The sequence below is a fragment of the Falco naumanni genome, chromosome 5, assembly GCF_017639655.2.
Source record: "Falco naumanni isolate bFalNau1 chromosome 5, bFalNau1.pat, whole genome shotgun sequence".
NCBI classification, from domain to species: Eukaryota; Metazoa; Chordata; class Aves; order Falconiformes; family Falconidae; genus Falco; species Falco naumanni.
Genome location: NC_054058.1, coordinates 9,447,475 through 9,475,473, shown reverse-complemented (window position 1 = coordinate 9,475,473; position 27,999 = coordinate 9,447,475). Strand labels below are relative to the sequence as shown.

Genomic DNA, 27,999 nt, shown 5'->3' with positions numbered 1-27,999 from the left:
GGGAAGCGGCTGCGGCCGCCCCCCGCACACTGCCAGCCCCGCGCCGGCCGCCCCCGGCAGTTCCGGACCCGTGACCGGCCGCGCCCATGGGACACCGAGGCGGGGGCAGCGGCTGCCCGGAGCGGGGCACGGGGTCCCGCAAAGGTGAAGGGCAAAGGGCGGGGGGAACGCAGCCGGGCGGGGCGCCAGGAGACCCCGCCGCAGGGAGGAGGCAGGAGCGGGCGCGCTGTCGGGGGCAGAGCCGCTGCGCAGCCCCGGGGACCGGAGCCGTGCGGCTGGGCGCGGCGGCTGCTGCCCTGCGGCGTCCCGGGAGCCGCCGGGCCGCCGGGCAACGCCCTGGCCAGGGCGCGATGGGCGCGCAGGGGCCGATCCGGTGGAGGTCCCGCGGTCGAGGGGCTGGCGGGGAAGCGGGCGGCGCCAGGCTCCGGGCTGCGGGACCTACCGGAGGAATGCCCGGGGGTCCCGGCGTGGTGTGGGGCCGGCTGGAGATGAGCGCCGTGCCAGCATCCCCCGGCGCGCCCCTTGTGCTCGGGGCCAGATGAGCCCAGCTGCGTGCTGTGGCTCCGCACGGGGACGGGCGCTGCCCGGGCAGACCCCTGTGCTGGCAGCAAAGCCACCCCCAGCGGAGGGGACCCTCCTTTTGCAGCCTTTCAAGGGCACCTGGTCCCCCCGGCTGCTGCCTGCGCAGTTGGGCGCAAGGCACGGTGGTGGCAGGCGGGGGGGACCTTCCGTCCTCCAAACCCAGCGCGCTGCGGGCGCCAGGAGGGGGGGACACGGAAGAAAAGGAGGCTCTGTAAAGCTGGCGCTGTGGGGTAACGCTGGATATTCCTCAGGAGAAGTCTTAGGCACCAGAGTTGGTGACTGTGTCGTATTTCTGTTATCTGTGCCATGTTTAGGCATCAGGTCAACCTCGGATTTACTGCCTTCACCCTCAATTGTTCCCTGCTCCTTTCTTTTTTGATCACTTTGGAGTGTCGGGAACTACCTCACTGTTAGGTTCAGTTTTGGATGATGTAATTAAAATTCAGAGTTCCTGTTAGCTAAATAGCTTTGTGACGACAACCTAAATGTCGCACATTTCCTAGTCTTTAGCTCTGCTCCCAGCCAGCTTTCCACGGAAAGGGGCTTTTTTTAGAACAGCTTCATGGGTCCTAAGTTCTACTGCCCTGACAGCTGGTTGTGTTTGGGGTTTTGTTTTAGGTTTGTGGGTTTCTTAATTCCTGACATTTCTTTTTTCAGGTCTATTCTCAAATATCTGGTTATGGCGAGGTGTTGCTGGAGTCCTTACTGCTGCTATCATTTTGATATTGTGTATTTGGTTTGGTAAGTGTGTAAATAAATCATTTTAAAAGAAAATATAATTAGCCTGAGAAATTACTAAACTTTTGGGTTGTCAGAAGCGCCTTAAAACCTCAGAGGTTTATTCAGAACTTAACTTATCTCAAAGTTAAATAGGTGTCTCATGACATATTGTTTAAAATTGTGCTCAAGTGCTGGAGAAATGACTCCACTAGTTTGGTGGTGTTAGGGAGTGCTCAGTTTAGCCTTAGCGTACTGTTGTCATTCAAGTGTGTAACCTCACAGTTGATCTTGAATCCAAGTTCAAGAAAACAAATAACAGATGGAAGATTGTTCTTTGCAACCAATCTGTAGTCCTTCAAAAAATGCCATTGTAATACACAAAGCTATTAGTTCAGCTGCAAGGAAGGAACACTTGCGAAAACAATAGTTGTCAGAAATATTTATGTTGCGGAAGAGTCCTTGGAGGATAGATAACGTTATTGTTACCTTCTCAGCTACTCCTGCCAACCTGCCCTTGATCATCACTTTAAAGGTATGTCAGCAGCCTTAAGGGTACAGGAGCCAGAGTGTATAATGAGTTTACAATAATTATTTCTGCTGGGCAGAAGTAATAATGCTGTGGTTAGATGATTTTGGATGATGCAGTCAGAAAGCAAGCTAAAAAGCTCCAGAAACCTTTTCTAGTTGAAACAGGTAGATTGTTTTTTTTGTCTTTTTGCAGTAAACCATTCTTCGGCCAAAGATTTTCCTGTCTCTCCTTCCCTGGAACTCTGTCCATCGGATTGGCTGTATTTCCAGAGGAAATGCTACTACCTGTCAGAGAGTGAGGCTGAATGGAACACCAGTCAGAGCTTCTGCTCTTTGCACAATGCTTCCCTCCTAGTGATTGAAAATCATCAGGAGCTGGTAAGGGAACAAGAGGGGGGAGCTGGTTTCACCTCATCTCGCTTCTAGGGAGCTGCGCAATGACCTAGTGTGTTCTTCCAGCCTCTCAAGCTGAGCAGTTTGAAAGCAATGCAGAGGCTGTGACAAGCCACAGCTTGCAGAAAGCTGCGTGCTCCCTCTCCCTGAAAACAGCAAACATCAGATTTAGCAGTTGATATTTCAAAAAATGCCCAAGGATTATGTGAGTTAAATTTGGTGCTGCTTACAGCTATAAATACTCACATTGAAGGCAACCAGGATAAACACTGTTGCATCTCATTTCTCTTTAATTAGACAACTGTTCTCTCTTAGCAAGATAGGTTAATGACAACCAAGTTGGAAGATATGTTAATCTTGAGCTTTGGAGTTAGGAGATAGTTATCCTTACCACAGTGTGGAGCATCTTTTTCCGTGTTATCCTACAATATTAGGAAAGATTCCAACCAGCACAAAGACCTAGGAGAATATGTTCTTCCGTATCTGTTGCAGACCTGGTGTTTTAAAACAGCCTGTCTCTAGGTCAGTCACAAACACCTGTGTAATGGGTGTACTGGGTGCAGATGTCAATTCTGTTGCATACATTGAAGCAAGGATCTTCCTTAACTAATCTCCGAAATGTATTCCACAAATCCTTGCCAGCTGATGATAAAAAATCAGTATGATGAACACATATCAGTGATGGAGAAATGCATTAGCTGCATCATTCTTTGAAGACTTTTCTGGTGGAGAGACAGTAAAATGATGCACTTGTAGTTCCATATTTCCACACAGTTCCTAATATTCAGTAGAATACTTGCATTCTCTTAGTTGGCGTTTCTGTCACTATGATATGAGTGCTGCAGGGATCCTGTAGCAAAATTAATCCATTTGATTTCTGATTGAGTTGTAAGTTTTCTTTCAGTTATGTGGATCACACAGGATCCAGACGCTGCAGTAGTCTATGAATTTAATTTTTAAATTGTTTGTTCTGGGAGAAAGGCAAGATCATTGTTTTGTTTCCTAGCCCTGGATCAAGGTATTTGTGTTTGGATAACTGAACTGAACATGTAAAACTTCTTTTCTCGTGCGGGTTTATTCCTACAGAGTTTTATGGTGAAAATAACAAAGCAAGACCCGTGGATTGGACTCTATAAAAGGAATGAAGAGTTCTTCTGGGTAAACGGGAAAGCATTAGACAATAAACTGTAAGTCAGCATTGAGAGGGTTTGCTGATGATACCAGATTGTAGGGGAGTAGGAAAGAATAACTAATACAGATACAGACAGTGACTTGAAAGAAATATCTGTAATGGTGTTGAAGGGATGACTATGAAGAGAGCATGGAAAACAATGAGGACTTCACATAGCATTGTTAAAACTGATGGATGAAATTTAGAAGAGAAATTTTAAAGCCAGGTTTGGAAGCAATGTGAGATGGGAGCTCACAGCACCAGTATAGCAAAGTGAAAGGAGACCCTTACCTCTTATATATGGACACCTGCGGTGTGGAAACTGCAGTTTGCTTCCCGTTTTCCACCACCCCCTTAACCACAGTGCCACATTCAGTTCTGGGGAAGAGGGAGGTGAGAGAGGCATTTGTTTCACATCTTCTGCTGGAACATTTTAGCTGCATAGAAAGATGCAGAAGTCAAAGGTGGAGCCAGTCTTGATAGCACAGCATCCTTGAGAAGGGCAAACCTGAATTCCAGTCTCTGCTCTAAGGGTATATTTCACATAGAGCAACCACTAGACAAGATGCAGGAGCACTACAAGGCCTAGGTTTTGTATTCTGGGGGGCCATTAAAAAAAGACAATCTTTGTGGTGTCCTCATCAAAGCACAAGCTGCAGTGCCTGGCCTGTGGTAGATCGGGCTTTGTACACAGAGAACCTGTGACCCCTGTCGTTCCCTTTGCCCGATTGCATTATTTGATTGTGGGTGTCAGAGTTAACTGTGTCTTTCATTCCCCCTTACAGGATTGAAGTAAAAGGCTCTGGAAACTGTGCCTATCTTGAGTCAAAAGGAGTCTCAGCCTCTGGATGTTATTTAACCAGGAAGTGGATTTGTAGCTTGAATATTAGCCTACCACGATAAAGGTGGACACTTAGCACCGTGATGTGATGCCTACACAGGCTGCATCTGTACTCTGGGACCTAGGAACGCATCTCAGGTCCTGCATGGAGGTGAATGACTCTTCTGGTAGCCACAATTCTCCACCTGCGGAGGAAGCCTCTGTTTTTTAAAGATACTACTTAAAAGGTTTGCTTCAGCATCCTAAGTTACTTCCTTGCTCCATTTTTCTAGCTACTGCTCAGCCTATAGTTTCTTTTTGTTGTGTCATTTCTTCCATTAACTCTTCTCTCATAGGATCCTAAGCAGCTGCTCTTGCTTTTCCTTTTCAGTTTGCACTTGGGGGTATTTGTTCTGCTTTTCCCTTAGCTGAACGCTGCGTGCGGGGATGGGCTGTGAGGTGGGGCTGCCTGAAGGTCTGCCGCTGCCTCTCCGGTACAGGGTGATGCAGAAATGAGCGCTGTTGTTTTAGACAGGATCATGCAGGTTTCACTCCCCTGATTTGATGAGGTGCATCTTGTATGACTCTGCATCGTAGTGGATGTTTTCTTAATGTTATTTTACATGAATCTTGTTAAATTAGCTTGACAGTATTGGTCACAGCACTCTGCAAACTAGCCAGCTACAACAAGGTCTTTTACCATCTCATACCATCATACTCTTCATGCCAGTCCCTCTGCTGCCTTCTCCTGGTCTCTCCTCATGTATGGGATGCTCACTCTCTTCTCTTTGCTTCTTTCTCCTCTCTCTTCCTTAGCTGCTCTCTCTTCCTCGGCTGCCTAACCTCTTAACAGAACCAGCCACAGCTGCACCTTATCTACATCAGCCAACCCACCGCCCTTGAAGCCAGCCCACAGCTGTATATTATCAATACTAATTAACCCAGCTTCATTCCTGTACAAGTATTATCATTGGGTTTTATGTAGCTGCACTGCACCTGAAGGTCTCCTTCCCACAGCACTTTTCTTGGAGAGAAAAAAAAAAAAAGTCAGAATAGATAAGAGTGTTTATTTATCTGAGCATCTACACTGATGGGGAAGAAGAATCATGAGTAGAGAATAACAGAATTAACTGCAAAGGATGTTTCTCCGTGGTTTCGTGGTGTCCTGTGCCTATCAGAGTATGGGGATTCTAAGCAAGTGGCACATTTCTGGATGGACGATCCGTGTTTTCTTCTGTGCGTGTATCACTTTCAGCAGCAACACCCAGTGCTGTTGAATTGCTACGAGCCTGAGCAGAATCAGGGTGCAGTCCTGCTGAACGCTGTGCACCAGTGTCTAGCAGGTGACCTGGAGATTTAACGTGCCATTTGATCCAGAGGAAGCAAAGCAGATTATTTTCCTGCAAGGACCGTTCCTGTTGGGTTTCTAGAGGAGGAAGAATGGGAAATTCCTGTGTACAGCAGGGCAGAATACTTCCCTGCTCGGAATGAAATCTGGAAAATTGATGATGTGGGTGCTATGGGAAGGACTATGGACTCCACGAGACTTGTTGAAGAAGCGAGTGGAGCCATTTTTGGTGTACCCGGTAGAGAGCACTGTAGTTTCAGGGACAGGAAGATCGTTGTGTTCTTCTCATTTTTTAAGAAGGTAAAACTGCACTATGTTTGACAGGTTATTTGCAGTGTTATTGGTTCGTTGGGTTTTTTTGTCCTATTTGTTGTTAATTTTGCCTTCACTATGTTACTATGCAAATTTAATCGCTGTCTGGTTTTGTTCAGTGTCTTATGTCTTCATTATTTTCTGTGACAATAAGTTTACTGTAACAGGACAGTGCAGTATGGATATTGTTAACATCTTGTGACTTTAAGATGTTTATTTGTATATGATCACTAATTTTGCTGAACTACACTTTTTTTACTTGCTTCTATTCTTTATAGGCACAGTAATAGGACTCTAATAGCCTAATAATTTGTTTATTTAACTAGTTGGGAGGGGGTTATTCTGCAATGTTTTTAAATTAACTAGCTCTGAAGGATATGGTGCGTGCAATAGTCCTGAAAAGATACTCAATAAATATCTTTCCAGAGCCTCTGAATTACAGTGGTTTCTGTCTTAATGTTGTGCCATTAGAAGTATTTTTCAGTTCAGGCACCATTTTGGGAAAAAAAAAATAAATCACCAGACTGAAGCAAAATAAAATGTTCGCATCAGAAGCGTTTGACACTTCATTCAAAGAAGAAGTTGGTTCAGTTACCAGTTGAACTGTCCAACCTTTCATGTAGATAGGACTCAGATGTCCTGTCCAGGAGATGGGCAGGGCTGGAGGTAGGTGTGCCTTGGACAGAGCTCAGGCAGAGGCTGATAGACCCAGAAAGTATCAAGAGGAGAGGTTGGTGAGGATCCTTAGGGCCTATTAGAGCACTCAGGGTCCTGGCAATACTCAAGAGGAGGTACATGGTTTGCAGACAGGAGGAAAACATTATTACTGCATTTCCACTTCCATTGTCCCCTATGTTATTTTTTTAATTTCCCTGTTTACACATTATTTGATTGTTGCAATGTTGCAACACAAGTCGCTAGAAATACCTCAACGATGGTGCAAATATTTGCCTTGCATTTGGTCACTCTGGTTTCAAAGGCATGTGCTAGCTACAGATCTAGAAAAATTACTGCCTTTATTAGACTGAGGTGCTTTTAAAAGCTGAAACGAATGTCTGATACCTTAAAAATCAATTAATTACATTTGCTCATTTTTTCAAATGTATAAATATAATACAGGCGCTAAGTCACCCTGCTCTTAGCATATTTTATTCTAGATCCAGGTATAGCCACTTAGCACTTGAATGCTCAAGCAATGTAATTACTGAGTGCACCCACAGATGTTAATTTCACCAGCTTTCAGCTTCAGTACCTCATCACCATACCCCCCATGTATGTAATTATGTTCTATATTCCTATGTAACTATTGTTCCATATTAAAAAGTTTGCAACATAAAGGGAAAAAATATCGGTGGAAAGGCAGGCTATCATCTTAATTTCCTTGCACTGCAGTGTTGTCTTACCCTAGATAAGAGCTTTTTTGCAGATCCCAAAGTTCAGCATCAGAAGATGGGAGCCATCAGCTTATTAACCACAAGTGTTATGAGTCAATTCATGCTTGGTCTGATGTCTGTATACCCCGTAGCTGTGCACGTCAGCTCTGAGTGAGTATAAGACACTGCCTAATAAATGCATTTTCACCAGCCCTCAAGTGGCTTCTGTAAGTCACGATTAGACTGTAAGAAAAAAAAAAACAAACCCGAAACAAAACACAAACTTCAGAAAACAATGAAATACTGAAACCCAAATAAAAAGTGTGTCATCTCAGCAGTGGCTGCCTGAGGGATACGTATGACAGCAGTGGGCTCCACACGCTGCAGCCCCGGTAGATGGCATCTTTTCTGCACATCAGGCAGTTCTCGTGCACAGTGCTCATCCTCACATGAGCACTTCTCCCCTGCCCTTCCTAGAGGCAGCTGCTGCCAACCTTTGTCTGTGGGAAGGCTCAGCACTCCCAAATCCAGATGTACTGTCCTCTTGCATGACCTTCACACTGACACCTAGCAACTTCTGAGTTCTTTGTCTGCATCACACAAAGTCTTATGGAGCACAGAACAGCGAAATGCAAATTTCTGTGCAAGTCTCGTGAAATTATTTACATCACATGTTTTATCAATAAAATGGGTCTTCTGACAAAAAGCTCTGCCTGTTGTCTGACAATTTGGCTCAGAGCACCAACAAAGTTGCGTTCTTCTTACAAATCCACTTCTTCAAAGTCTGGCAGTTATCTGCTTGGATCATGTTTTTTCTTCTGTAAACAGCACAGTTCTTGTCAGTCTCAGTTCTATCTCTAGCTATCCTGGTGAGACAACAAAAGGAATGCAATGAGTTGTCAGCTTTAAATTCCATACTGGATGAAAATATTGATGATATCCTGAGTGAGGCCTTTGGGTAATGCCCATTTAGTAACCCACTGAAGCACAGTTCCTCAACAGCCACGCATAGGTGGGGTGGGCACCCACAGCAGGGACTGCTGGCTGCTGAGGGGTGAATGCTCAGGAGCATTAGTGTAAGAAGGATGAGAAAACCTCCACGTGCAGCCATGATGCTGAATGGTAAATGGTAAGAGGGAGGGGAAGGACCCTTCAGCTGCACAGATCCAGCACCCATGCTGTGTGACAGGCATCGCATTCAACAGAGGCAGTCAACACACGGTCTGTAAATTGAGAGAGTCTGTTGACAGTGATTTCAGTGGGAGAAGTGTGTATTTGTAGAGGAATGAAGGCGGTGGATTGTGTGTCTGTGTGTGTGTCTGCGTGTCTGTGTGTCTGTGTGTGTCAGATGGAGGAGCAGCAGTGTGGTCTGACCTCTGGAGGAAGGAGATACAGCGCAGACAGTAGAATCTGATCAATGGTAAAGCCTTGTTGCAGCCGGCTAGTTTGTTTGTGCTGCAACGTGTAGTAATGTCCCTCTGCATTCATGCATATATGAACTGTGACTGCGGTTGGTCTTGCAGGCAGAAAAACCATCTGTTTCCAAAGGTGCCCAGCAGGAACCAGCTGACCTGGAAGTGGCTGTGAAACAGACCCTGAATAGGTGCCTGAGGCTACAGGACTAGATCTGTGCTTTGGGACATTAGCTTGGATTCAGAGTTGTATTGCCACACAGCTTTGCTATTGCTGAAGATACCCTCCCCCCACAAATGATCACCTGGGATCTTCAGCTGAACTCCATTGTTTCTTCATGTCTTGAATCTTCAACCCAATCCAGATGTATTTGGTATCTTTCTCTTTATTGTCTATAAATTCCTATGGAACAAGTAGAAGCATGTTACTCGTCAGCAGAGCTTTTCTGCTGTGCTTATGTTACTCTCCTGTTTCATGCACAGCTTTTCATGTAGTCCCTCACACGGAGAGCGAGGGCAAGGATCCAGCTGTGGCAAAGCAGCCCATTACAACGGCCCATACATATGGGACCAGCCACAGAGTTTATATTCAGGCTGATGCTCAGGCTGACTAGCTTTCTATCAGCTGTCAAGAAAATCCTCAGTGATGCTCCTCACACTAATGAGCCAGGTTGAGAAGCTTGGTCTTTAAGGTAAAAGACCTGCTTCTCAGGGAATGATGAGTTTCTCAAAAGAGCCATTCTGTGATGCCTTGCTACTCATTCTCCCAAGGGAGCATGAGAAGGAGGTTTGGGTGTTTGAATTTCCATTTAGTGGCTGAATCAGACCTCTCTTCCCATAGCCAAGTAATGGAAATGGGTGGGAAGTCCCCAGCATTTCCTCCTCCCAGTCAAAACTACTCTGGCTTCCCCATTTGCATCTCCGATGCTTCTGCTCTTCAGCTCTGCTCTGTTAAAACTCTCAAAAGAAGCTCCTGTCTGTGGAGAGTCAGATGCTCTGCACTGGATGGGGCTCTTGTTTGGCTGCACGTACACCTGACATCTGGGCCATGTTCGCTTGGTGAAATGTCCAGCTAAGGCACAATTATTGGCCTGTCTCACAATTTTAGGGCTGCTGCAAGACTCACCATCTCGATTTCATCTTCAATGACAAGAAGCTGGGATTTTCTGGACAGACAGTTTCTTTTGCTGTCATCCCAGCTTACAGCCTCCTCGGAGAAGTAGTAACATCTGCCCCTGTGTAGCTGCCACCCAGCAGGACACAGCTCGCATGTTGTTCCTGTGGGTGGAGACAGGGAACCATTAGCTCGTACCGTTACTTGTTCCAGCTGCCCCATAGTGTTTTATGTTCGTGTGCGTGGCTGGCTGGACCAAAAGCAGCCAGAGTCCACTCCCAAACGTGTTTGCTGCATGTGGAGAGGGGTTTGAAGGCTCCAGCGCTACTCCTCCTCAGCTTCTGTGGTGAAAATTTATTACATTGATGACTGCTTATGAAAAAGCCTTTGTCTTCAATTAGGGATCGCTTAACTTGGACAGGGAGCTCAGGGAGGTCATGGACAACTGTAATGAGCAGGTGCTGTTTGTCCTGAGCACCCCCAAACAAGCAAGGTGTGAGCAGGACCATCCAGATGATAAATCCTGTGTGCAGCTCCGTCATGACGGTAATTCCACCACGCTTGGGCGCCTGTGAACCTGACGAATCATGAGACAGCGCACGCCTGCACTCAGCCTAAAGTTTTTAAAGTTTACATACATAAGGGAGTGTAAACTATTTTTGTTTTTCACTGAGTATAAAGCCGGGCCAGCTCCGGGACTGGGCCAGAAGCCTCACCTACAGGTGGACACACTGCTTAGGAATTTTCCCAGTTACCGAGAGACCCCTGGCACCAGCTGCAATGGTGCTGCCCAGCCAAAGTGTGGGCCTGGATAATGCTAAGGTGGGAACTGGTGACATATCCTTTTCTTACTCTCTGTAACGAATGCTTTGCAGTAACGATCCAATGCTTTGTTCCTATTGCTCTTTTATCATATTGTGCATAACAACTAGTACTGCTTCCTTTTATCATATTGTGTGCTATTTTTCCTTTATAGTGTAATATAATAAACTGTATTTATTCTTATATTTGATTTAGAATTCATTTTTGCTTGGTATCTATTCAATCAGCAAAACAGCTTCCCAGTCCCTTTGCCATGGTGCTATGCACTTCTGCACTCCCACTGCCCATCACTGGGGTCTCCACTTCCATGTGCATCTGCATGGTGGAGAGCACCAGGAGGACCCAGAGGGCTGCAAAGACACTTCTCATCCTCCCGCATGCAGCCCTTGTGGGGAGACATGGTGCAATGTGACATCATGTGGAGTGTGTGGATCTGACACGATGTGACCAGAAAGCACAGGCACTGAGATGACATCCAAACTATGTCCATGGAGCTGGAGAAGGAACTGGGTTAAATAAGGGAACACTGCTATTTCAAGGTCTAACTTCCCGTTTCATGCAGAACATCTGGGAGGAACGTCCCCCACATTTTCTGTCTTGGGTTACTCTAATGTTTCAAAGTAACATCATTGCAATCCGTTCTTAGAAAAGCATTAGTATTTGCCAACAAATAATAGATCCACAATAAAAAGACCAGGAAGGTCTTTCCCTGCTTGATCCTTGCAAAAGGATAGGAAAGCTAAATTCCATCCCACCCTGTGAACAATTATTGTCTGGAAAGTGATCTCCAGGATCTATGATATATGGCATTTCTGACAGCAGCTCCTGGCAGAAGGAAGTGTAAAGGAATTACTGGAGACTATTTGTAAATAAAAAGGAGCAAAACTATCGTAATTAAAATGTTAGTTTAGATCCTGTCATCACTTCTATGCAGGAACATCACGCTCCCTGGGTAGTACCAGTGTTTTCCCATAAACTGCAGGGCGTCACAGAAAAGGGAACAGAGACAACAGAAGCGTGCACACAATAAGCCCTCTATGCTGTGAAAGGACCAACTTTCCTCACCCTGTGCATCTTCACACAGTTCCTCCATGAGCCATTTCAGGAGCACCGCCGAGGCAGTCTTCTCGGAAGAAATGTGATTGCCAGTGCTATTTAGACCACAGTGGGACAAACCTTCAGATTTTCCTGCTTTGACCTTAAAAACTTACACAAACAAACAAACGAACAAACGAAAAGAGATTATGGTTAACAACAGGGTCAAGGAGATGTAATCTTTATATCCAGTGTTAGTTACACTGTGAATGTGAGGCGGGGGGTGGGGTGGGGTGGGGTGGGGTGGGGTGGGGTGGGGTGGGGTGGGGGGTATACATTGCCAGGTTATACACAGGTTATACACACTCAGTTATGAACTGTGAGTTCATAATATACTCGGTGAGTATAACTGTCTCGCAAAGGGTGTAGCTGCTGAATTATATGGACAGTACAGGAAAAGAAGATAAATTTGTCATTTCTGATAGTTGGATATACGAAGAATATAAACACAATATTTTGGTGAGATTTTAGGGAGGGTTGGGAGGTACATGTTTTTTCTGAAGTTTTTCAAGACTCTTCTCTTAGGAAATGAGTATCTTCTCTGGAACAGTTCTTGTATAACTGGAGCATGCCATGGATTATGATATTACTAGTACCACAGAAATCTGATGAAATGAAATGATCTGGAGTCTGATTTTTATTTTATTTGTTCAAACATACAAAGTAACTAAGTGAAATGGTCTCAAAGAAGCATCATGGATGCAACTTTTAACTTGTAAGCCAGGAAGACCGAATGTGTTATTGTCACAATGATTTGAAATCTGCTTCTACAGCCTTTCAGCATCACGGATGACAAGGTAGACTGCAGCAGCTTCCCTTCATCTGCACAAGGTATGTTAAACGACAGGTAGAAAATGTGCCCTTTGGAACACTACATTTGTTTTCCTGTATTTGTGTAGAACTTGACACCTTTATTGTGACATTAAGGGATTTTTTCTTTTGGCATCACTCTACTTGTGAGGTTTAACCATGTCTGCAACAAAGAGATGAAGCGGATTGTAGGATCTACTCACGTTGCTTGGCTAGTACGGCTGTGACACCTAGCAGGACGAGCACAAGGACCCCCAGGACCAGCACCACGTAGAACCAGCCTGAGCACCCGTATCTGCAGCCTGGAGAGGGGCAAAGGGACAAACAGCTTAAGGTCTTTGCACTATTAAAACTAACATTGCCTTTACGTATGCCACTGTCTTATGTAGAAATGACAGAGAAATAATCTGCCTAAAATAAGTCTGCCTTTTGAAGTATGTGGGGATATTTTACTTATTAAAATTTTGCATCCTTTTTGCATACAGGAAAGTGAAATCAAAAGATCATTTTGTCAGCAGAGCAAGTGATTTTCAATCAACCGTTCCATTAAGGATTCTCTCTCCTTTAATTTTTTCAAACATTGCCTCCTCCCACTTACCCACCCACACCCTGCAAAGCATTCAGAACCATGCAGAACCATGCAGAAAAGTATCAGGGATGGTCTGTGGTACGTTCCTCCTCTGTGGTCACGCTCTCCTGTGGTCATATGCCTGTCGTGGCTGAAAGCTAACTTACCTGAGTGCACAATAAAGGTAAAAAATCCCATACTGCCACCATAGCACAGTGAAGTACATCTGACAAAGCATCTCTCCAGCCATTTGGCATTCATCAGCTCATGAGAGTGAAACACTCAGGAACCTGAGACAGGACCTGACGAAACTGGGCGTCAGGGCGCAGTTTCCACAAGCCACAGAGCTGCACTTTCATAACTGCTGTTTTCCTGACCTTGCCTGCGTGAGATGAGTAACTGCCCCTTCCTCTGGCTGCCTGAGATGTGTTTTGTAGTGTTCCCTTTCAGCTCACAGTTCTGTGGGCCTGGCCTTGTCTGGCACCTGTCCTTCAGCACAGGGAGGATGACAATCACCAGTGCACTGAGTGCACACAGAGAGCTGGGTGTTACCCTGCTTCCAAAGCCAAATGTGTCCCTGTGACTGCTCCTGCAGAGGCACTCACAGGAGGCTTCCTAAAACCCATGGAATTTTACTTTTCTTTGCTAAATCTTCAATGTAGGGCACAAAGGCATTTTAAAATTTTTTTTTCAAAATCTCTTTCAATATTATTTTTACAAGGAAAGTCTGTAGGCTGAGAACCCGGTGAAAAAAATATATGAAATGATAAATCAGGTCTTTATTGAGAGATTGTAAGTAAGACTTTTGATTACAGGTTTTACTGTTGGGTAACGGGAGAGACAAAATCTAAAATTATTAACCAACAATGATAGAAAATAGTTTGCGCTACCAGAAGTGGAAGTTTCTGATGTGCTGCTCCCTTTGGGTTTCGGCTTCACACGCAGCTCCGCATATGTGCTCGGGTTTCCTGTAAGGAGTAGGGAAATGCTGACATCTGTGGTTGTGCAAGCCATTAAGCAGAGAAACAATAAAGAATTACGTGGAAGTCTGAGTCTGTACCAAAAGGGGCGTGTGTTTCCAGAGCTGCTAGTTCAGCTTTTTTTTTTTTTTTTTTTTTAAAAAAAAATACCAACAGGTAGGGTGATGACTTACAATTTCCTGCTGCTGTCAGGAAGTAACTATAAGCCTCCTCCAAAATCTTTGCTTGAACTACTTGGGTCCTGTGTGGCTGGAGGCAGATCAAAGGATGGGTAAGACCTGAGTACTACCAATAGCAAACATCCCATTTGTTGCTAAGCCATCTCAGGAGGTATCATAGGGGCTTAAGGGGCATCAAGAGCTGTGGCTGCTTTGCAGAGCAGGGAGATCCCAAAGGGAAAACTGCCACTCAAAGAAATGCTTCTGCAGCAAAGTGATTGCTGGGTGCTTTCCTGACTCGTGAATGTTTATGCTGGGATATCGCATGATGCCTGCAATAGCAGATTAATGGACCTGATGGTTGAAAACATCCCTTTCCAGATGCACGAAGCAAAAACAAACCAAAAAAAGCCATTAAATTAGCATGGCGTGATCTGGATGCACATGGACTCTTTCTGAACACATTCTCAATTTTGTTTTATCCTGGCATTTTGTAAAGCTGCTGGCTATTTTTATGGAAGAAATTTAGACCTTTGGTAGACTAATCTTTCCATAAATAGAGATTTTGTCAATCTGAATCAGGAATAACTTTCTGTGCTACAGCCTTAGTTTGAGATCAATGGGGCTTTTAAAAAGAAGTAAACAATTTGTGTTGTATAAAATCTCAGTGAGAAAAACTCAGCAGAAGTAAAGAGTCTAAGATAAGGTAGCATTTGATGTGAGAATTGTTGAAGTGTGGAGAGGTTTTACAGTAAGAAAAATACTGAGGACCTGATTGGCAAATAAGGTTTATTCATACAGATAAGTTGTTTTGTGCTTTAAAGAACCTGACCTAATAAACTTTGCTGTTTGCTTTATTACAATTCATTAGTTCAATGAACTACTGAGAATTTCTAAACTATATTTAACTGTGTAGATAAGTAACTGTTCTCAAAAAAGAAGTGCTCATAAAAGATTTTATTCTTAGAATGTAAATATTTTTCAAAGAACAGTCAGGACTTTTACACTTTTAAATGCACTAGCCTTTTAAATGGAGACACTTCTAAAATATGTGTTTTAGAAAAAGTGCTACTATTGCTAAACATTTTCTCCCTCGAATAAAGATCCACTCCTTTAAAGAACATCTCTCAGACTCTACAAAAAAAAAAATATTTGCTCAAACTGAGTATTTTTTAAAAAGGATTACTGATATTACAGTGTGTATTGGTGCATTTGAACGTGAAGCCCTCAGAAGTCAGCAAGTGGTTTTAAAATACCACATAACTTTAGTTTTGCCAGACACTTACACACATTTACCTAGTTTAGCAACAAGGAGCCCTAGTACTAGGTGGAGATTTCTGTCATTTACTAAAACTGAAATTTCACAAAAAATATATATGCAAATCACCAAGTGCAAAAAGACATCTCTCTTTACTGGAAGCTTCTGCTGGGTGAATGTGCAGGTAGGGAGTGCTTTTGCCAGGTCGTTCAATCTGCAAAGAGTCAGGCTTGCCAGCCGTCGGACTCTCAGCATCAGCTGGACACCAGGTTGCGTGTGAGCCCATGGTGCACCCTCATCGTCACAACTCATGCACGCCGCCAGCGGGGCCGCGTTCGCAGAGCCCTGGCCTGCACAGCCCGGAACGTTCCTGTGCTGCTCCGCTCACTGCTGCTCCAGCCACACGTGGAACATTGTCTCCAGATGTGGGCCAGCCCACCCAGGGGGACTGGGGGAAGCTGGAGAGGGTCCAGCAGACAGTGGAATTTGTCAAGACCTAGAGAGGCTGAGGAGGTTAAGGAGGGGTACAAGAAGCTAAGGGGAGAACTAATAGCAGCCTACAACTACTTGTAGGCTAGTTTGATGATGGAGTTGAACTCTTCTTGTTTTTCTGCTAGAGGAAAGGTCTTGTACGGAACCATTTATGAACCACAATCATGTGACTCAAATTATTCCTGAGTAAACTAGGAAGCAAACACTGTGTGAGTCTTTCATTAGAAGCTGGATTTCCAGGCTGTATTTATCCTTGATTGTATTTTTGGAACACTTTCCTACTTTTGAACATCTGTTTTGAAGCACATACACTGTAAATAGCACCTGTTAGCCCACCAAAGCATGTCCACAGATAGTACTACCTACTAACTCCTCAGCAAGCTCTGCTAGACCATCCAAAACCCACCTTGTCCTTATAACTTAGAGCATCTGACAGCTGAAATCCAACTGATTGTGTAACAGCCTGGCATTGACTTTCCTGTTGGAACGGGATCACAACAAATCCATTTCAATCACTTTGCTGGGTGCCACCTCCCAGGTGTAGAGATGCAGATATTTTTTATCACCACATTGTGTTAAACATTATTTAACATAGTTTGTCCAGTCTATCAAGTTTATTCTAATGTTTTTCAACGAGTGAGCTTTCCTTATCATTAGACTGCAAAGTTATACATCCTTTGCAACTGTGCCACTAGCAATTTTTTTATCTTCTTCTTCTTTATTCTCATGAAATACATTGAATAGACTTTAAGATAAGAAGAGTATTTGGGAGAACTCCAAGAAACTGCACAATTTGACCAGACCAAATCCCTTTCTCACAGTTAAGGAAAAGCTAAAAAAAAAAAAAAAAAAATAGATGGGCACTGGATCTGTGAAGGGACTTTCATTCTCAAACCCAAATTTTACATATTTCTAACACCTACTCAACTACTAGAGAACCTTGGCAGAAGTTCAGCTCCCTGCACGTTTACCTTTCACGTGCATCAGATCTCGACAGCAGCTATACTTTAGCAGGGCAAATTAACTATGCCTCCACCTCGTGTTTTTTAGAATCTGCTTCAGTAAGTTACACCTATGGGTCTGAAATTCACATGAAATGCAGCCAGGAGGAGGTGAGCACATTCCACTTTCCCATAGCCGAGTGATCTGAAGTCTTAGCTAAAGCTTGGGAACCTGTAACTCAGAGCGTTCACCTGGGGAACGTGCGGTGGGTGACTAAACCCCACTCTGCCTCCTCCATGGTGAGAGTCCTGACCACGCAGTGCTTTCCCCCATGCCCATCTTGAAGCCGCTTCTTTTTCTGCAAGGGAGTCAGACATTCCTGGCCAAGAGCAAGATGGGCATAAAATCTTGGCAAAGGGAGGGATGTGGCTACTAGCCATCCTCCAGCAGACATTTCAGTGTGTCACAGAGTCGGGACAGTGCCATAGGGATTGCTTGTGATCCTTGCCACAGAGAGTCCCATCGCCTTGGAGCTGAGACCCTCGTTTTGAGAATCAGCTTCAAATTCCAGCCCCCAACTGGAGGAAGCATGGAAACCTCTTCATGCACTAAGTGTATTTGGTATGCAGAAGCTGTCCTTGAGTCCAGTCCATGCAGGAAAGATCTTCTAGCTTGCAGGGAAGGAGCTAACACCCAGAAATGGCTGACTGAGCAGCACAGAATTAATTCTCTGGAAATTTTGCATTTTCTCCAATTCTTCCTATGGTAAAAGTGACTCTTTTCAAAGAATTTCTAGCAATTAGAAGAAAATCACCAGCTGGATAGGTATGCATGAATTTGAGTGGAAAAAAAACTTCAAGGAAGGAACAAGCAACCAAATTTGTTAGTTTGAATTTTTAAAGCGTGATAATATGGCTCAAGTTCTTGTCTGTTTTAATAGCAATAAAATCCATGTTAGTATATGTTAATGATGAAGACAGTGAAATAATTGTAATCAGGCAGATATTTCTAGCACGTTCTCTCCTGATATGAGGTCCAATATTGCTTAATACTATTGGGTGCTTTTTCTGTTTGTGTCAAAATAAGTAGAAAATTAATTGCTAATAAAAACTGAAAATAACAAAAAGGTTAACATAACAATAAATAAAGACAGCTGCAACAACAGCCCTGTAAATTCAAGTCCAGTCAAACAAAATGTGTTGGAGTATAACCAAACATAAGGGTGGGAGAAGGTGATACTGGAAGTTATAAACGGTGAAGGAAAGATTTCTTAAGAGATTTTGGTCTCTGCATAACTGGGCCAGCACAACTAACACCTGTACTGATACTGGGTGCAACTCTGGTGCCCATATGTTTTAAAGGAGATGGAAGCAGTGGAGAATGAACAGAAAAACATCCACAAAAACAATAAAAGTTCTTCGGGAAGTTAGAGTGATAAGCTTTAAAGGCAAAAGGGCACTGAAAAATTACTTGATTACTGTGGCCAGTAACTTCATGAGAGAAAATATTGAGTGCTAAAGTCTATGCAACAAAGGTTTAACAAGAACTGTCTAGATGTTAAAGAGAACTTTCACTGGAAATTAAAGCCTGGCCTATGCAAATTCAAGCCTTTCTTTCAGACAGCATGATTAAGGGACTGTTTTGGATGTCTTCAAATCAAGATTTGATGCCTGTCTCCCTTTGCAAATAAATTATATCACCTTGGAAACTGGGTAAAATTCTAGGCAAACCCTCTGTGCTTTGCATTGCACAGGTTACAGTAGTACAAACAACATCCATGGATACATGTACATACAATCTAAGGTAGTATTTTCTGTTAGATGTAGAATAAAGTGAACCCCATTTTTTTTTTAATTAGTGTCTGGTAAAAATACATATAAGAAATAATTCCTGTCACATAAATACATGCATTCAGAGCACCATTATCGCTATTAATCTACATGGTAAGTAGAAAATCTTCTGAAAATGCTCATTAGCGATTGTTGTGTCCTTAAGTAGTTAAATACATTAATCACTAATGAACCTTGAAAGCATGAAAATAGCATCTTACTCTGACCACAAGCATTTCCTATTTGCTCATAGTGAGAAGCTGTCATTCATATTAGCTGTGATCCAGAATTTTGACAAAATGCTTTCATGAATTAATTACATTTCTTCCAAGTAGTGGAAATATTACTTCTTAAAAAATTTGGTTTACATCATCTCCTTACCCTCAATATTGACTTAATCCCTTGTCTTTTATTGCAAATATATGAAGTGATCACAGATTGAGAATGTGGTTCTGGGAAAACCACTACTGGAAAATTAAAGAGGATGAGCAGGAGGGTTTCAGGAGTCATTCAGTACTTCCTTCAGTGACAGTGACTGCACTTTCAACTGCCACTAGTTTTTTGATTTACTAGTTAATTCACTACTCCCTTTCCATGAAGACATCATAAAATGCATTGATCTGATTTTTGAACTAAGTAGGAATTTAGTGGAGCATATTCTAACAGTTTTTTGATAATCCTGTTCATATATACATATAAAAAAAGGTTATTCTCATTATTCAGAAATGAACAAATTTTTTTTCTCATTCTGCTGTGTAAAACAAGGGGCCAGAACTGACACTACTCCATAGTGATAATGACTTAGGAGTAGCTTTACTGATTTGTACCTCATGAGGATCTCTTCCACCATTTGCAGCTTCTCATCCTTCCCACAACTTCTGCATGCAGCATTTTATAGCATTCTTCTATATTATCCAATAACAATTTTAAAAATGAAGGAGAGAGACAGCACAGGAAAGAAAACAGTGTACACCCAAGAGCTGATTAAATGTTTTACCTGGAACTGATGTCCGAGAAGGAATGTGTGGTCTTTCCCTTGGTAGCATTGCCACGTCCACGTACGTGATATCAGCTGCCATTGACAAGCAAGTCCCTCTGAATTATGGAAAGAGCTGGTTTAATACCGTGGGTTGCATCCTGTATTAGTTTTGCCTGCCTCCAGAAGTATACATACACCGTGCTATGGCTCTGAGGAAGGCTGAGAAACAGATAAAAGGAAGGAAGTTACTTCTTTCAATACAGCTTCAAAGCCTATTTTCAGCCACCATTCTGTCTCTTCTTGAGTGATCTCTTGCCCTTCAGAATAGAGGCAAAAATGAAGATTAAAAAACATTCTTTTTACTCATCTTAAATGTGTGTATATATATGTATATATATATATATATATATCTTTGGCCAAAGCAGAACAAAGTTTCTAAGGAATACACAAAAATGGACTGAACACAGGTACAAAAGCTTTGCTGATTCTCAGAAGTGCAGCCAAAGCAGTGCGATCTATGTTGTAATGTATATTATGCTCATGTGCACGATCTTACATAACCTATTCACCTAAAAGGAAGATAAACAAGATATGTATCAGTATAAGGTGTTTTGGGGCTAATGTAACGGCAACTACAGAGCAATAAAAACGTAACTCCAATTCTAACCTGCTCCATCCTCCAAGTACTATAATGGCTTAACAACTGAATTTAGATTATACTAATGATGCCTTAAATTTAACTCAAAATAAAATTAAAAGTAACATGATCAATACAAAATTAAAAGTACTATGAACATCCTTTTAAAAGAATGTTTCAATACTTCACTGTAACAGTAGTTATGAGGACCAGAGCTGCCCTTCCTAAGCTCTTTGAGCTATCCCCAGCTTGACCTAGCAACTGCACAGGCAGAAGGCCTGAGCTGCCTTTAACTCCTTGTGTTTGCTGCAGAATATTTTGATGACAATGCTTTTGTCTTCTATTTTTTGTGGGGAAGCCATACAGATTTGAACTAAAAGTTCTTCTAAAACCTAAAAACACATTTCAGAACACACAAGACATGAAGACCTGTGTGTGGACAGTCTTGACATTTCCTCCTAAGAGCTACACTGTTGGTTTTGTGCTTTATTCCCCCTTAGAAAATTCCTGGAGACTTTGATACAGATAGGCTCTACAAACCTGCACCGGTCATAATGTTCTTATTCTGTGATACAGCCTATTTGTCTTTTCTGTTACATTCAGCGGCACTTATGACACTCTAGATTAAAATTAAAAAGGTTTGTTTTTGTGATTTTATATTACTGATCTTTTCCCTTCCTACTTTTGACGTTGGTAACAGTGTTAAGTGCAGAAACAAAAAGGTTTAGGGAAAAAAATGAACCTTTGATACTCACGGAACAGATTACTCAGAAGTGCCACTCAGGTACAGTTTGTATGCAACACATCTAAAACATTGTTGCTTTATCATCAGCCACAAAGTGATCACCATGTAGATGTGGATACTGTTAACTGGATACTGATAAGGTTATTTTCATGGCAACCTACGTACCAGCCATATCACTGTTCCTAACGTGAAACACAACTTTTGTCCTCTGATTGAATCAGTTTCCATTGCTTCCCCCTAAACTTCTCACCATCCTTTACAGCAGGATATTTAGGCTCTGAAATGAAAAGAAAACAAAAAAGAAAAAAAAAAAACCACCCAAAACCAACCCCAAACCAAAACCTACTTTCCTTATTGGGTTGGTTGTTGGTTTGGGTTTTTTTTTACTTTAGTCCATAAAGGAGAGCTAGAAGGCCAACAGGTTGCTTGAACTCTGTCTCTTTCCATCACTGCATATACACCCAGGCAGTCTTTTCTTACATCACTCCCTCCTAAATGATTCACAAACATCGAGATGTAATCATGTACAGTCGGTGTAATCATGGGTCTTTTTGAGCTAGTGGAAAAAAACTGTTTCTATTTTAAGGGAGTATGTCTCTCCCCTCCCCTCCCCTCCCCTCCCCTCCCCTCCCCTCCCCTCCCCTCCTCTCCTCTCCTCTCCTCTCCTCTCCTCTCCTCTCCTCTCCTCTCCTCTCCTCTCCTCTCCTCTCCTCTCCTCTCCTCTCCTCTCCTCTCCTCTCCTCTCCTCTCCTCTCCTCTCCTCTCCTCTCCTCTCCTCTCCTCTCCTCTCCTCTCCTCTCCTCTCCTCTCCTCTCCTCTCCTCTCCTCTCCTCTCCTCTCCTCTCCTCTCCTCTCCTCCAAAAAACACATCTTCAGACACAAAAGCAGTCTCAGTCAGTGTGCACCACAGACCAGGCAATTAGATCCGTTGTGTCCTAGCAGATTCTCACTTGCCCGAAGAAAATTACTATTGCACAGTTAGTTTCCAGAGTAAACTTACAAAATAGGCATAGGTGGTTCTCATTTTGGATTTGAAGTCTACATGCTGTGCTCACTGTTAGGACTGATAATGAAAATGAAGGTGAATTTTAATTTCTAGAAAGAATGGGCGAGTAGAAACCTTTGCAAGGCATTCTTCTGGAATTCTTCCTATCCTGGTGGAAAACTATATTTTTTTTCTTACATTTAAGATGGGTATTGCACCGCTACAGCATTTTCATTTGATAAGCATTTTCTTTACTATTAATAGTTTTAGCTTTGCAAGTATTTTCTTTATTGTCTTTGTTTTCATTTTAAATTCTAGCTTTATTTATGAATACCCAGGTGCAGGTCACCAAGTCTGACCCGCTGATCTCTCAGGGCTGATAGCACTTACAGATGAAAAAAATCCAGGCTGTTGTAGGAAGAGGCCATCATAGAACCAAAAGATGTCTGTTAGCAAAACGACTCACTGCTCATGAAGATGATGGAAAGCCCCCTTTTTCCTGCCTATGTGTCTGGGGATGGCGATTCCACTCAGATCAACAAGTCAGGTCACCAGGGCTAAGCAGCACTGCCAGCCTGCATATGGCAGGATCATGGAGTCATCTGGGGAAGAAGGGACTTCTGGAGGTCTCTAGTCCAACCCCTGCCCAAGCAGGCTGCTCAGGGCTTTGTCCAGGTTTTAGAAGTCTCCACGGCCAAAGATCCCATGACCTCCCCGGGGACATGTTGCAGTGCTGCACCATTCTCATGAAGGAATACATTTTTTCCTTCCGCCTGGTCACAGTCCCTGGGCTGCAACGTGTACCCACTGCTGCCTGTCCTTTTGCTGTGCCCCTTTGAGAAGGGGCTGCCACTGGCTTCTTCGTAACCCTCTTCTTATATGTTATCTAAGAGAATACTGCAGACAAACTAACAGGCTAACGTTAAATGTTATAAAGCAAGCCTCTTTCACTACGTGCTGTGTGTCTTAAAATGAATTGTTGGTATTTCTTGTAATTTTTGCTAAACAGAGTTCTTCTGGGTTTTTGAGACAGTGTCACAGCTGCACTGTGATCATATGCGCATCTCCAGAATCTGAATACACCTTTTGCTTGTGACAACACACTGCTGTCTACTATTATTTTGCAGAATAAATGCTCTAGAAATAGCCTGGTTCAGCTTAGTCATTCCCCCACTGTAATCCTTTCACATTCAGATGTCATAGTCGTTTTGGTTTGTTCGTCCTGGGGAAAAAAATCACTCAAATATCAAAATGCTTCTTCACAAGCTGTAATCTGGGTTGGGCATCCATGTGGCTTAACCAGATTCTACCATCACCTCGTGTCTTTTGGGTTTACCAGGTAGAGCCTTGCCTCACCTTCTTCTTTCCTCTCAGCCACCTGATTAATATCCTTGGCTTACAGTACACAAATGCTGCTGAGGCCAGTAAAACATTTTGCTGGGCTTGCTGTGTATCAGGCAGCTGAGTGTCAGGGAGGGGGGAGTGATCTTTTAGCCCTGAGTTTTCAGCCTGTTTGCCTGCCAAGCACGGAGGTCTATGGTGGTTCAGGTTTTCTTGCAGCATCTGCAAGGAAAGATGGTGGGGTGGTTGTGTAGGATTCCTCTCCACATCATTTAGAGTTTGGCAGTCTGGAGCTTCGGTGGCTGTGTTGAGGTAGGCAACTGAATGCGAGCTCACATTCACGTTCTTCCCCAGCTTGACATGTGCTCCTGATTGCACATAGGCTCCCTCCACTTCTAACCATCGCTCCGGAGTAACATCGCTTAGTAATGTTCTGGTGTTAGCACAATTACCAGTTCCACTTACGCACAGAGTAAATGTGAGAACAACGGTAGATGACACCCCTTCTGTGGGTGTGACAGTGTGCCCTTCATCGCATGCAAAGGCAAAAGTAGACTGAAAACAGTGATGTGGGCGGCAAAGCAGAATTCAGCACCTCCTGCCGCATAAAAGGCAGCTCAGCCCAGAGCTTCAGTTGCCTCATGGTGCACTTTTTGAAGAACTTGAACTGCTGCTCTGACAATGAAATGGACCTATCTGAAGGCTGAGCTGCACCACAGACACTTCCAAGATGAATTGAGTGAATCCCATGAGTAAATCCCCAGTTTGAGTTTCAATTCTAAACCCTGTGTCACAGCAGACCCTGTACGTATGCACAATCAGGTGCAAGAGTGGCACCCAGAAGACACAATCAGAGCTAGGGCTACAACCAAAGACACTTCCTGCTATAAATGAAAGTCTGTGCATTCTTATCCTGCACTGCAGAAAAAAAAAAAAGAAAAAAAAAAGAAAAAGAAAAAAAAGTCATTTAAACAAAGCAAATCCATGAATTTACCAAAAAAAAAAAAAAGAAAAAGAAAAAAAAAAAGAGCTCAGTGAATCAGCAGTGCCTGCAGATTGCAAGCTGAATATTTCCATGCCAGAAGCTTCATGTTCAGCATGTAGAACTCAGAGTAAGTGGGAAGTAAAAAGAATTAGAAGCCTGTGAGATGGGTTTCTTCCATGTGCAGGGTTTTGGGTTGCTTTTGGGCATGTCAATACTTTTTGAACTTCAGCTTAATACCCAAAGATGTTGCTGTGCAGATTGTTTATTCTAAGTGCCAAGTATTCCCTTGGATGCATTTTTCAGTGCTAAGCAGTGGTGGGGTGAACATATGGGCAGGACACGTTCTCAGTCTCCTGAGCACTGTGGTGATGGTATATCAGGAAGGAGCTAGGGGACATCCCTTCTGGCACGCTGCCATATTGCCTTCTCTCCTGTCACATACTGAGTTAGTTTTCCTTTCCACAATTGAAGCAGTGAGCCTGCTGGGACCACTCCCATAGGTAGCATGTTCCTGGTGATGTTATAAGGCATGTTCTGGTCTTCTGTAGCCCTGTATCCATGACTTGGAGAATGACTGGTGGGGAAAAAGTGCTGTACCTCTCCACAGACCGTACGTCTACACAACAGCATCTAGTGCTTTGGACAACAGAGGATGTCTCTGCAAGGTGAAACACAGCAGAGGTGCTGGTACAGTTGCAGATCACTCCAGCGTGACTGCAGTGCTGTGGTTAAGCAGCAACACCCTGGTTCAATGCAAATACACCATAGTGCAATGTGCTGGATACATCCGTGCAGCACTAAACCATGTGGACTTACAGGTTGACATCTATTTTAGGCCTTCCACGATGTCCTCTATTTTGCCATACAGACATAGCCTGCCTTCCTTCAGGTCTAGTAGAGCTCCTGTGTCTTACTCTCATGTATGATAAGGTGTTATCTTTTGGGTAGCAGTTTAACCTATGGGTCTGAGCGCACTTAGCAAAGAAGGGGATGCCACTATTGCCGGGATGCAATTGAAAGGGCAAAAGTAAAAGGACCTGTCCAAGCTCACTCATCAGGCCAGTGGCAGAGGATGGAAGACTGTTCAGCACTCTGGTCCCTTGGCACAGCACCCTTTTCAGTGTGCCAGGCTGATTATTGATGCATCATGTATTTGCAGGTTGGTACTTCACTAACTGTAAGACCTGAATCCAGGTACATCAGTTTCCTTCTTCCCATGTATTCCAGAACTATTCCTGTAAATGCACTCACATGTGGAGTCAGACATTCTTTGGCCATTAACGTATTAATTTACTGTCACAGTGCCTTTTGGCAATAATTTTCTTTCTGCTTATGAAACTGGAAGTAACGCCACTGTGAAAGCCTGGTTATCTGTAAATTGAATGGATTGAATGGAGAGAAGGCAGCTTGATCACACATAGCTTACTATTCTTCCAGAAGATACTGGAATTAGTACCCATTGAACAGCTTTAGATTTGCCACTGAGGTACGTTTAAGTTAATATCCCTAATACATGCAGATGATAGGGACAAATGTATATATAAGCAGTAGCAACATTGTTGAGTCACAAGGTATATACTGTGTCAGTGGTATATATGCCAACCTGCCCCAGACAGCAGCAATGAGCAGGACTGTATGGGAGCATCTCACCTACATCTGGTGATTGGAGCTAAACCTCAGTTACAGTAACTGTGTTAACGCCTCCTGCAGTTGAGTGAAAGCAGCTTAGCAGTCGAGGAGGAGATTTACCACTTTCTAACTTTGTGTGTGAGATAAGGAGCCCCCTGACACTGCTTCTCTCTCGGTCAGCTACAAAGCTTCCAATATAAATTCAAAGACAGGGCAGATGAGTGTCTCCCCCCTCTGCAAGTATCTCTGGGTACGCTGCAATCATTAGGGCAGAGCTCTGGAACTGAGATGAGATCTGACTGAGATCTGTGACGGGATAGTTCTGCTCCGGCACACCAGGAAATGGGCTATTAGTGTTTTAAAATCTCTGAGAAAGAGTATGAAAGTATATATACATATATAACACATACATACATTTATGAAACATAATAGTATTAAGCATAGAACAAATACCCCAGCACAGAAAAAGCCTGTGAGTAGATACCTGAACACAGAAAACAAGCACCATATTCCATGCAGTAAAACATGCTAAGCAATGAAGAACTGATGTGCCCCTACGGCAAAGGAGTGAAGTGGATAAGGAAGGGCTGCACTGGCAAAAAAGACCGTAGCTATCAAGTGATTATTTCACTTTGTTCAGCACAGTCATGAAGACATTTCTGGAGTACCACGTCTCCTTTTCAGCATCCTATTACAAGAGAGAAGTTGACAATCTGGTGCAAACCCAGTGGAAATCCACTAAGGTGGTGAGGAGTGCCAGAATCAGGGTCTAGACAGCCTGCGGAACTGGAGTTTAAGGGGAGGAGGGTCTACTTTGCCACCATCCACCATGTAATGGGGAGGAGGGTATGCAGAAGTTGGAGCCAGACTCTTCTCAGATGTGCAAAATAGGCAATGGACATAAGCTGCAGTGCTGCAGAAGGAAAAATTTCTTCCTTCATGAGAGCGGTGCAGCGCTGGAACTGGTACCCAGGGAGGCTGCGTGATCCCTGTCCTTGGCTAAACCCACAGGGTTGTCCCTTGTGGGAGCTGCCTTGCGGGACATCAGAGCCCTACTATGGGCGGGAGGTTGGACTAGAGACTTCCAGATGCCCCTGCATCCGCAATTTATTCAATGGTTTTAAGATTCTGCAATATTTTTTTTTTCTTCTCTGGTAGCTCAAAGGAGCACAGAGGCATATGGCCAACATCAAACCGGGAGGTCCCTTTTGGGGTTCTCCAGCCCTCACTTACTATGGGTTTTCAGCCCAATTTAAGGAACAACGAGCACTTCCTTCCACAACACTTCCAGTGCTCTCTAGTGTTATTTCTTTACAACTACAAGTATGCGATATCGTTACATTTTTCCCCAGGAGCCAGAAATACAACCAGAATGAAATTTTCTTGAACGTATCATGTCAAGATTCAAAAGCTAATTCTTTCCAGTTACAGCTCTGTAGAGCCCCAGTGCTTGCTCTTCCTGGGACCAACTTACATGGAACTGAGGGATTTGTTCTCAGCTTTCACCTAAGTGATTCTGTGGGAACCGGACACTGTGCTTCAGTCTGTATAGAATTTTTTATAAGGACTAGCTTGGAACCCATTAAGAAGACCATGCGTTTTATATTTTTCATCATACGCTCTATAATGTGTAAGGAAATACATTTGTGTCCAAAAGAAGAGAACAGCTTAAACCCCAGAATATAAACGGTGATCAAAACGCCTTGAAAAAGAGGAATATTATGATAAATGACCTTACCACATCCAGTACAAAGCGGTGGCCCAGTTCTCAGTCGCAGGGAGCCGAAGCCAGCAGAACTACCATGCGCTGCCTTGGGTGGCATAGAACTGGGAGGAGAGGCTGAACTCAGCCCCCGCAGAAGCTTCAGCAGTAGAGCCTGGATGTTGATTGGTTTTCTATGCAAGGTTGGCTCCCTACAAAAACACAGTGTAAAACTGCAGGGGAACAAACCCGGCAAGCTAATAGCCTAA

General features: G+C 43.6%; 2 protein-coding genes across 4 annotated transcripts; one reads left to right on the top strand and one right to left on the bottom strand.

The window, feature by feature from the left end:
- Positions 1 to 5,077, top strand: LOC121089309 (C-type lectin domain family 2 member L-like). 2 transcript variants are annotated; one of them, XR_005828186.1, is made up of 6 exons: positions 1 to 144; positions 1,240 to 1,323; positions 2,024 to 2,208; positions 3,310 to 3,410; positions 4,180 to 4,462; positions 5,031 to 5,077. XR_005828186.1 is itself a non-coding variant. In XM_040596446.1 (5 exons), exons 1-5 carry the CDS (start codon positions 87 to 89, stop codon positions 4,295 to 4,297), a joined length of 546 nt encoding a protein of 181 aa, XP_040452380.1. In that variant the 5' UTR covers positions 1 to 86; the 3' UTR covers positions 4,298 to 5,022. The 2 variants fall into 2 exon arrangements, 1 of the variants encoding a protein (XP_040452380.1); XM_040596446.1 differs by lacking the exon at positions 5,031 to 5,077 and having other exon boundaries at positions 4,180 to 5,022.
- On the bottom strand, positions 5,068 to 27,999 carry LOC121089308 (killer cell lectin-like receptor subfamily F member 1). Of its 2 annotated transcripts, XM_040596443.1 has the most exons (8): positions 27,767 to 27,999; positions 19,725 to 19,925; positions 13,959 to 14,036; positions 12,704 to 12,802; positions 11,661 to 11,801; positions 9,786 to 9,937; positions 8,965 to 9,062; positions 5,068 to 8,113 (listed from the first exon to the last, which is right to left on the bottom strand). In XM_040596443.1, exons 2-8 carry the CDS (start codon positions 19,804 to 19,806, stop codon positions 7,981 to 7,983), a joined length of 783 nt encoding a protein of 260 aa, XP_040452377.1. In that variant the 5' UTR covers positions 19,807 to 19,925; positions 27,767 to 27,999; the 3' UTR covers positions 5,068 to 7,980. The 2 variants fall into 2 exon arrangements, with proteins under 2 accessions (XP_040452377.1, XP_040452379.1); XM_040596445.1 differs by lacking the exons at positions 13,959 to 14,036; positions 19,725 to 19,925; positions 27,767 to 27,999 and adding an exon at positions 13,236 to 13,317.

Bases quoted from the DNA above. Each gene is read 5' to 3' on its own strand.
- LOC121089309 (XM_040596446.1), top strand. From the start codon at position 87: ATGGGACACCGAGGCGGGGGCAGCGGCTGCCCGGAGCGGGGCACGGGG. The intron at 145-1,239 runs GTGAAGGGCAAA...TTCTTTTTTCAG, and splicing joins GGGCACGGGGTCCCGCAAAG to GTCTATTCTCAAATATCTGG. The intron at 3,411-4,179 runs GTAAGTCAGCAT...TCCCCCTTACAG, and splicing joins AAAGCATTAGACAATAAACT to GATTGAAGTAAAAGGCTCTG.
- LOC121089308 (XM_040596443.1), bottom strand. From the start codon at position 19,806: ATGGCAGCTGATATCACGTACGTGGACGTGGCAATGCTACCAAGGGAA. The intron at 9,063-9,785 runs GTGAGTCTTGCA...CTTGTTCCATAG, and splicing joins TTGAAGATGAAATCGAGATG to GAATTTATAGACAATAAAGA. The intron at 8,114-8,964 runs GTGATCATTTGT...TTGTCTCACCAG, and splicing joins AGTTCAGCTGAAGATCCCAG to GATAGCTAGAGATAGAACTG.